The 10,909-nt window shown below is 36.2% G+C and overlaps 1 protein-coding gene across 1 annotated transcript; it reads right to left on the bottom strand.

Annotated features, from left to right (window-relative positions):
- Window positions 1-345: 345 nt before the first annotated feature.
- LOC122296774 lies at window positions 346-2,214 on the bottom strand. The gene has a single exon (XM_043106566.1). The coding sequence runs from the start codon at window positions 2,212-2,214 to the stop codon at window positions 346-348; it is 1,869 nt and encodes a 622-aa protein (XP_042962500.1).
- Window positions 2,215-10,909: the final 8,695 nt, after the last annotated feature.

Raw genomic sequence — 10,909 nt, 5'->3', positions numbered from 1 at the left:
CTGGCCCTGCAAGCAGGGTCTCACGTGGCAAGTGATAGGCTAAGTGCACCATTATGTCGAAAAAGGTAGGCGGAAAAATCATCTCAAGCTTGCAAAGAATAACGACGATATCAGTCTGAAGCTGCTCTAAGACTTCCTTCTTACATGTTCTAGCACACAATTCTTTGAAGAAAGTGCTTAGCTCAGTTAGTGCCAACCGTACATCTTGGCATAAGTATCCAGAAATTGCAACAGGAAGTAATCTTTGCATGAAAATATGGCAATCATGACTTTTCATCCCCGATATTTTGCAGTCACTTACACTAACACATCTGGCAATGTTTGAAGCGAAGCCATCTGGGAATTTCACACCGTGCAACCAATTACAAAAACCAGTCCGCTCAGCTCCATACAACGTATAACATGCTTGTGGCATACTAATGCGTTGTCCATCCTGAATAAGGTGTAACTCCCCCTTATATTGAGAGTTGAAAGGTCACGACATGCATTAGGATGATCTTTAGTTTTGCCAAAGATATTCATCAAAGTTCCTAAGATGTTGTCACATATGTTCTTCTCAATGTGCATTACATCTAGATTATGTCTAATCTTTATAGTTGACCAATATGGCAATTGAAAGAAGATACTTTTCTTGGTCCAATTGAACTCCTCTGTGGTACGCTTTCTTTTCTTTATGGATTTGCCAAAATTTGCATCAGGAATATTTTGGAGTTGAATGAGTACATCTTCTCCTGAATAAATTGTAGGTGGGTCACGATGCTTTGCCCTGCCATTAAAAATAGTCTTTTTCTTTCTCCAGATGTGGCCCGGTGGCAAGAATCGGCGATGACCCATGTAACAATGCTTTCGGCTATATGTCAACCACATCGAATCTGTTTCTTCCTTGCACGATGGACATGCCATCTTCCCCTTAGTACTCCACCCGGAGAGGTTTCCATAAGCAGGAAAGTCGTTAATTGTCCATAGCAATGCTGCATGCAATCTGAAAGTCTCTTTGGCCTTTGCATCGTATGTATCAACACCATTATCCCATAGATCAATCAATTCATCTATCAAAGGTTGAAGATAGACATCGATTTCATTTCCTGGTGATCTTGGTCCAGGAATCAAGAGTGAAGTGATAAAAAATGGATCCTTCATGCACAACCACGGAGGTAAGTTGTAAGGGACAAGAATCACTGGCCATACGCTATAAGGCTTAGCCAAATTATTAAATGGGTTGAAACCATCGCTAGCTAAACCAAGCCTGACATTTCTTGGATCTTCTGCAAACCAAGCATGCTTTTGATCAAATGTCGTCCACACCTCAGAGTCAGCAGGATGACTTAGAATATCTTGCTGCATGACACGCTGATCCTTGTGCCACCTCATATCAACTGATGTTTTTTGTGACATAAACAATCTCTGCAACCTTGGCTTCAACGGAAAATGTCTTAAAACCTTTTGAGGAATTCGCCTCTTCTTAGTGTTGCTGAATTTCCACCTTGAAAGTTTACATTTCTGGCATTCATCTTTATCCACATTTTCTCTCCAATAAAGTATGCAGTCATTTGGACAAACATGTATCTTGGTGTAAGTAAAGCCCAGCCCTTTTTCCAAGTTACGTGATTCTTGATATGAGTTTGGCAAAAGGGCATTGGGAAAAGCCGACTTCAACAAGTGTAAAAGCATGTCGAAAGACTTTACACTCCAACCACCAAGTGTTTTAATGTGCAGCAACTTGACAATGAATGATAGTTTAGAATACTTTGTACAACCTTCACAAAGAGGACGCCGGGAATCAGCCAACAGCTGGTCAAAAGTCTGAGATGAAAAGGTATCGACCAATGTGGAACCCGCAGCATGGAATGAATCACTTATGGGAACATCAAGAAATCCGGCAGCCCGAATATCTCGTAACATAACATCAACATCATCAATGAAGTCATCCTCTTCATCAGGATCATGCACATTATCATCATCATCACTTATGATTAAATCTTCTTCTTCACCATGAAAAATCCACGTCGTGTAATTCTTGTCAATACCTTTAATAAACAAGTGTCTCTCTACTTGGGTTATTGGTAGGAAGTAATTATTTGAACATCTGATACATGGGCAATGAATTTCCTCACTTGTAGCATAAGTTTGGGCCAAGGTAAGGAAATCCTTCACTCCTTTAGCATATTCCCTAGATCCAAATTTATCAGTGATTTGCATCCAACTCTTGTCCATCTAGAAATAAGTAGAGGTGCAAGAGTTGTTTAATAAGGAATAAATGCAGCACAATGCCACGTTCACCATAGGTTAAGTCAGTTGGCAAGAACAATAATAAAAAAAAGAAACGTGGGAAGAGGAAAAAGTGGGAGAAATAGAAATAGAACAATAATGTTGTACTGCATTCTCTTGATCTAAAGATTTCTCCTACAAATTATTTGGAATCAGCCAATGGTTTTTTGTGACTGTTGGATTCTGATCAGAGTAAACTCCATTTCAAAAAAATCCAACATGGCAAGTAGTATTGTTGAAACATATTACTGAGAAAGGGAAATAAAATATTAATCTGAATATATAGTAAGTTGGTCCATGTGCATACATAAAATAGGAATAAATGGGTTTTCCATGCATGAATATATAGTCAAGATTGACCTAATTTATCTAGTGCCAGCAGTCACTTTTTACAAATGAATTTGAGAAGACTAAATGAAACAGCATATGATTTTCAGAAAGGATGCCCAAATGATTTACAAAGTCCAATTTAGAAGAAGATTATATAAATTCAAAGCAGAAAATTAGGTTTAATTGATAATAATAAAACCAGGCACACCAGAAATTACACTTTTTGTGACCAAAGGTGTGTATTAAAGGAGAACAAAATCAAGTGTATAATCAGGGATATAAGAAATGGAAGATGGTTGAAGAGACTAAAGACTTCCACAAGCAGAAAAGAACAAAAGGATCTGAACCAAATGCAAAAATAATATCTAGATAAAAGGCTTAAAAGCTAAACACATTTTTATTTAGTAGTTGAATAAGTATAAGCTGCTACCCATTCAAAATATTATTATTATTATTAGTCCATATTATTCCTGACTGCACATAGAACAAATTCAGTAGATTTAGGTGAATTTGCCTGGCTAGTGTCCCCATGGAATTATTCCAATATCTATTTTACCATACTTTTCTTGACTAGAGAAATAAAAAGACCTCCGGCTCAGTCCACCACTTCTCTTTTTCATATACAATATTGGATAATTCAATTGATCAAATCAATCTCAAAGTACTGGAACAAGTCCTCTCAAAGCTCGATGGCATGCACTGAGCTCTTTCGCAAGCTCGTACGTACCATAATATTCTTAATCGAAAGCTTTAAAAGGTGGTCTCTACTTCTTATCTTGCACCGAAAAAAGGGATCAGGTTTTTCAACAGTAAAACATGATGTCCCGACCTTGGTCTTCTGGTGTCCTAAATTAATGGCCACTAGACTAGCCTAATAGGCATCTATCTTGAAATATGACTGGGATATTGCTTTGTTACCATTAGCGGTGGGTTGTGCATATAGATTATAGAGTGGTGAGAAACTTGGGTAGTATGGTAAACAATAGGACAAGCACACAAAATGATGACATGCATATACGCGGGTAGATCGATGGGCGTGACAAATGCATGTGCAGCATTTATCGTATCATACAATATATGACGATCCAACAATGGCATATATAAATTTGGTATCTCATGACCATATATTTTTTTGTCCCTAAATACATAAAAATCTGAAAACAGAACATATATGTGGTAGAAAGGTTCCACACCTAATTATAAGGTCATAGACATGATGATCCAATGTTTCTTTGATCCTCTTTCTCAAGTTAGTGACTCGTAATTTCAGTAAAAGAAACAAAGATCATGTGGGACAAGATAGGATTGAGATTAGTGTGAGCTTGCCTACAACTTTAGAGTTTTATCAGTCAAAAGCAGATTTCTAAGGGATATTAGCTAGGCTTATTTACTTCAATAAAATCAGTGTCTCTAATGTCAACTATTATTAATGTCTAATTAATTTAGAATAAGAATTCAATAAAATCATAGGCTGTATTCACTAACTCACTAAATACATACAAATATGAAAACAGAACATATATGTGGTAGAAAGGTTCCAGAATTAATTATAAGAACATACACATGATGATCCGATCAAATTTTGATCCTCTTGGAAGTTAGTGACTTGTAATTTCAGTAAAAGAAACAAAGATCACTTGGGACAAGATAGGATTGAGATTAGTGTACTCTTGCCTACAACTTTAGGGTTTTATCAGTCAAAAGCAGATTTCTAGGGGATATTAGCTAGGCTTATGTACTTCAATTCAAATCATATTGTACGTTCTAATGTCAACTATCATAACATGTCTAATTAATTTATTACTTCAATAAAATCATAGGTTGTATTCACTGACTAACTGAATACATTCAAATCTGAAAACAGAACATATATGTGGTAGAAAGGCTCCAGAATTAACTTTAGGGTTTTATAAGTCAAAAGCAGATTTCTAGCTAGGGGATAATCATAGATAGCTAGGCTGTATTTACTTCAATATATATATAAAATCATAGTTTCTAATGTCAACTATTAATGTGGGGATTAATATATTTTTCCTTTATAGCTATAGGTGGGTTTGTTGGTATTTCTTTATGTGGAGGCAATTTGTAATCAATTTAGATGTTTTGGTTCTGGCCAATTTATTTTCTGTATTAAATGCTTAAATTCTAGAGTTAGATGAGATTATAAAATAGTTTGTATTTTATTTTTGTTCACATCTTCCTTTGTACCTCAATAGAAAATAATAGTTTCTAGTCGTTGTGTTTGTATATCTATATTTGAAGTAGCATGCTTCCAGTTTCGAACTCTACAAGTTATATTATTAACTATTAATCTGGACTATATTCTTGCTACTTTGAATTTAAGTTTTTATTATCATTAATTATATTAGTCCCTGACACATATTTTTGAATATGCATGTTAGATGCACACTCTATCTCTCCCTCTCTCTCACTCTCTCTCTCTCTCTCTCTCTCATTAATAGTTTACAATCGTTTCAAACAATACTATTGAACTTCTACAGACTTCAACAAAGATCAAATAGTTCTTTTTCTAAACATATTTAACAAGATTCAATCCTATCAGAATGGAAGTGTGAAATCCTACCTTACTTGACATGATTATTATAAAATGTTGGTAGACTCTGTTTGAATATCTTCACTTCCAGTTCCTTTTTCTAGTTTTAGTATTGACTTTAAGTTTGTCTCAACTATGGAGGTCTGGTGGAGTAATTTATTTATTTATTTTATAATAATAAATCAGTAATATATTTATTATTTATTAGATAAGCCATCATTTTTTGTTTTGTTTTGGATAGGCTTATGGGAAGTTCCACTTAGCTCTCCAATTCATGATTTATACACCATGGAGAAGTTCAATTTTTTTAGCTTTTGAAGCCCCATCTTCTTTTAAAATTGGATTGTAAAACTTACACATGCAGTCCTTTTTTCTTCTTCCTGTGAGTGTAATCACCAATAATTGCACAGCTGATGAGTGTGAAAGCCCTTGGAACTTCACTAAAGTTAACTTTGGAGGGAAAGAATCAGTTAATATATCCAGAGACATGGTTTTTCATGTTGGTTGTGGCTACATGTGTCATCACTCAGATGAATTACCTCAATAAGGTCGGTATGGAATGGTGTTGTCAGTGTTTAATTCAAGCTAGCATAATTTTAAGTTTTGAATCATTCCAAATTACTGGCACATTACATATTCGATAAAAGTTACCCTTTTTATACCTAGTTGATTTATTTTTTATTTTTCCTTTCTTTCTCTTTTTCCCTCCATGTTTGCTACTTATTCAACCAATGAAAAGCCTTCTAGAACATGTGCATACTTGTCTATCGCAATTCTTTGATATGAAACTTGATATGTGGTCTTGCCAAACTTTTGTGAGCAATATATAGTCCAAAATCTTTAGTTTTTCTTCCTACATTAATTAGGTACAATTGACTGCCTTGGATCTTCCAAAGTGATCGGATGGCTTAGGCTTGCTCCAATTAATCTAGGGATATTGAAACAAACTAAAAAGTATGCCAGAATCTAATGTGTGGTTTAACTAATATTCCCTTTCCTGTGAAGTTATTCGTGGGAGAAGTATGTGGGATATACCCGATTCTGACAACTTTGTTTGCAGGTTCATATGATTAATAAAAATGGTATCTATTTTGATGGATATAAGGCATGATACATGGTAGTTGCAATTATTGCCCCATGGTAATCAACTATCACCTAGCAAAAATAAATCAAGTTTCTAGTTCCAGTTTTCTGTGTCTAGCTTTCCATCACTTCACAAGAGAGAAAATTAAGTTTTGTCCTGTAACTATCCAAGGAAAGATCAAGTCACATATGAATTTATAATTCAAAAGAACTAATCAATGTGAGCATTGGAGTCCCTTAAAATGATTATAAACTGCAAAACTTATCACTCACAAACAATGTGGATCCCATTTACCACTCCTTTTTTTCATTATAAATCAAAGTATTTTTTTTTTCAAACTTTTACCTCCCCGAAATGGCAGCAACAATTACAGAGTTTTTGTATATGCATTTACATGTGTATTTGTAGGAATGAAGCACCATAGTTGCAGGAAAATCGTGCTAAAGCAGAACCAGTAGCCAAAAATAAATCTTTTTCCATTTTTTCCCCTTTTATAAGCAAACTATACAATCCAAAAGTGTAAATCATGAGAGGTACATTTTAAAATCAAAGACCACAACGTAAAACAACTAAACTAGATACATCTATCAACCCCAAAATTACAAGCGATACGACCGATTGTGTTCATTCAGAAACGAATCATTTACAGAGAGAGACAGAGAGAGATAGAGAGCGAGAGAGAGCGAGAGAGAGTGATGGAGCATAAAAGAAACTCACCGGCGAGAAGACGGCGGCGAGACGACGGCTCGAAGATGGTGGCGAGAAGACGGCGCCGCTACCAAGAACCAAAACCCTCGTGTAGACAGAGAGAAAGAGATAGAGAGAGAGAGAGAGAGAGAGAGAGAGAGAGAGAGAGAGAGAGAGAGAGAGAGAGAGAGAGAGAGAGAGAGAGAAAGAGAGGGAAAATGTCTGAATCGTGGGAAAATAATAGGCGCGAGGGCTAAAGTGTAGAAAATCTATTAAGGCGACTTAAAAGTCGCCTTAATAAGACAAAAAGTCGTCGTAACAAATTGATAATAACGGCGGACACTTTGTTATGACAATATTGCTTTATAGAACGGATTTTTTCCGGCTATATTTTTTCCGGCTCAAGAAAACAGCCGGAAATAAGTGATTTTTGCGGCTACTTTAATAATTGACACAAAAATTTTACCAAAGTTTAAAAATGGGCTTTTTGCGACCATAATTCTATCGCCGGAAATAAAAATAGCCGCAAATAGCCCTTTTTCTTGTAGTGTATCAAAAATAAAATAAAATTATTAACTAAGGCTATCTATAATGATATTCACAATTAGAATTGATTCTTGGATATTATCAAAAATACCCTCATTTCCTTTTGCATAAGATGGTGAATAGGTGCTAAAAATATGCAAGAAAAGTGAATAAAATGATGTGTTACATGAGTAGGGAATAGGAAATATTTAGTTAACATGTAAGAAATTTCCGCTCTAATGCACCTTGACGCTCCTTCAATCACTTCCATACATTAATTGGATTCATGAACATGCATTGATTAAATTATGATTATCTTCACTTAAGAAGCTAAACCACATTCATCAATGTCATTTAATCTAGTGTTTCCAAGCAATAAAAAGAAGTTCATGAAGCTTATGTTCTAAGGGACATTTCATCAAATACCATGTGTGTAAATCAAAAAGCCACTATTTTCCACTCAATAGAGTTCAATCTAACTCAAAAAAATTACACTACTTAGACTAATCAACATCAATGGAAATAATCTAATGCACGTCCAAACAAACAATGTAAATCAAGCAAGAATACGCTTGAAGGTAACTGAAAATCATTGGAAGAAAAATTCCACACTACCGAAAATGAACCCAAATACAATAACTGCTGAAAGTATTCGACTAAAACTGAAAACAAAATAATTGAAAACAATTTAAATGTAAGTGCAATGTAAACAAATGCTTGAATTAAACACAAGGCAATGAACTGTAAAAATTGAAAAAGTAGAAAAGAAAAATGGGTCTTCGGAAGTCCTCGTGAACTCTCCAGCCAAAGTCAATTGATTTTCTCCCTTCTCCTTCTATTTTCTCCCATTTTTGAGGTAACAAAAGAGTTTCCTTTCTATGCACACAGACCAAGAGCCCCTGAAATGGAGCAAGCGTGATTTTTTTGTCTACTATGTAATCGTGAATTCCCTCTAGCTGCAACTGTGTTGAGAGCTTTTCTCCCTTCAGTAATCGTATGTCTTGGAAAAGAAAAAATGTACTCTACTATAGCATAGAGTGAAATGCGTGAAGTGAAACTCTATGAGGTGTAGCGTGATTTCCGTAATTTGCTCTTGACGCAGGCATAGAGTAGGGCAGTTTTTGAAATGAAGATGATGCAAGGGACTTCCGTTTGAGTTGAAGAGTCAAGGTCATGGTGTCCACTTGAAGACAAGCCAACTTGTAAAGTCAAAAGTCTCCTGCATGTGTCCTACATGTTTTCCATGTGATTTACATGTTGTGCTTTAAGTTGAAGAAGAGTCAAGCGGGGTCCACTTTGAAGATAAGCATGCTTATGGAGTCAAAATCTCCTAATGCGTCCTAAATGTTTTCCATGTGGTGCAAGAGTGTGAGATTGAAAGCAGGTTCCCATCTAAGTTGAAGAGCATGTGTGTCAGGAGCATGAGTGTGAAATGTCCCCATTGAAAAGTCTTCTTCCCTGTTGTTGCTGCAAGTGGATTGGCTAGGACTTGTAGAGTGAAAAGCACGCTGAAAGTGCCGAGGAGGGAAAAGAGAGGCTTTAGCACGTTCAAAATTAATGCTTTCACACTATGCTTTTAAAGCATGCTTTCACATTGGTGTTGCAAAATTAATACTTTTCATCAATACAAAAAGTCTATTTCCATGTTGAAGTTGCAACACTTTCGTGTGTGAATATACAGGGGCGTGGCATGAGTTGCTTCCATGCATGAAGTCTTGGAAATTTCCGTATGGCTCATCTGAATATTTGCACAACAATTAACATCCTCAATTTCATATAAAAAATTAGAGATTAAGATCATAAAATTAGGCTGTTATCGATTAAGTTAGAATTGATTTATCTAGGACCCATTCAATTACTAGTAAAACAAGTGTAATTGACTTACAACAAGAGCACTATGGAATAGGAGGAATTTGTGGCTGGTTGAGCATTTCTTTCACTCACCCTTCCAGGTCTCCAAACAAATCCACACAAAGTTGTCAACAATTGATCAGTGGGCAAGTAATAGGGATAAAGTTCTGTGACTTAGGTGCAAAGTAGGACTGAGTGGACTGCCCCTCCACTAGGTTTCTACAAGGCTAATTGGGATGCAGTAGTGGATAAAGAGAACTCCAAGATTGGTGTGGGAGTGGTTGTAAGAGATTTGAGTGGTATGGTCATAGCTTCAATGTGTTCATCCATGTCCTTAAATCCAGATCCTTTGCTGGGGGAAGCAGTAGCAACTCTCAAAGCATCTACACTCTACTCTGATATAGGATTGAACCAGGTCATGTTAGAAGGAGACTCATCAGTAGTGGTTCAAGCTATCCAACACAAAGATGAGAGCTGGAGCCCCACGGGTCTGGTGGTTAGAGATATCAAGCTTGTTCTGTCAAGACTTCATTCTTGGTATATCCATTACATTTCTAGGAAGTTCAATGTAGTAGCACATCCGCTAGCTAAGTTTGCATTGACATGTTCGAGAAACATACCTTTATGGAAGATTACCCTCCATGTATTCAGTATCTTCTTTAGTGAAATGAAAATTTTTCTTTCAAAAAAAAAAAAAAAAAAAGACCGACGGGATGACTTAGTCAAGCACTAGCTTTGTCCTCCTCCACGAAAAAGACGATGTGGATCGCACTACAAGAAATAGTATTTTTACTAGCGATTTTATAATCGCTGCAATATATATACATTTGGCTGCGATTACAAACTCACCAAGGTGTTCTAAAATTAAGCCCTCGCCATGTAATTAAAGACTTTTTAGTAGCGATTATAAAAGACTTTTACAACGACAATCCGCGTTGCAACTTTGATTATTTTCAACATCCCTTTGATTTAGTGTCGAGATAGGACCGAAGGGGCGCCAAAATCACTTCTAAGTTTCCACCCAACTTATTTTTCCCGCCCTCATCTATGCACAACCACCTTCGGCACTTCGAACCAGAGCACCAACAGTGACCAAACTCATTGCCTACAAGCTCCAGTGACTAAAACCCCGCCTCATTGGTGTCCATTTTCCAATCCTCTTTCTCCACACCAGCCTTCTCCTTTCTATTCTTTGTAATCCCTGTTTCACAATCTCAAAAATTCCACAAGATCAGAACCAAAAGTAGAAGGATGGCGTCTACTACCCCACAGGGCCACACCTAAAATGTACACTAAAAAGTGGGACTTTAAGTTTCAATTGTAACCCTCAAGTTTTATGAATCTTTAAGTTTTACAGTCTTTAACATTCAAATGTAACATATGATATTAGCAATTCAAATTGAACAGTTGTATATGTATATACACACACACGAAAGGTAGTTGCACTCACCTGTTTAATTTTCCTTCGAATGTGAGCACAACCTTAATATATCTTACAACCTGATGGCACCTCCAAACCTGAAAGACACTTTAATGCAGAAATGTACAATGGCTTGGCCTCGTGGTGATTTGCAAGAGAGCGAGCAGAGCAGAAAGTAAAATAAAGAAAA

Source organism: Carya illinoinensis, chromosome 15 (assembly GCF_018687715.1).
Source record: "Carya illinoinensis cultivar Pawnee chromosome 15, C.illinoinensisPawnee_v1, whole genome shotgun sequence".
In the NCBI taxonomy this organism is placed as follows: Eukaryota; Viridiplantae; Streptophyta; class Magnoliopsida; order Fagales; family Juglandaceae; genus Carya; species Carya illinoinensis.
The sequence above is the reverse complement of the archived record's forward strand: the minus strand, read 5'-3'. Positions and strand labels throughout refer to the sequence as shown.

Bases quoted from the DNA above. Each gene is read 5' to 3' on its own strand.
- LOC122296774 (XM_043106566.1), bottom strand. From the start codon at position 2,214: ATGGACAAGAGTTGGATGCAAATCACTGATAAATTTGGATCTAGGGAA.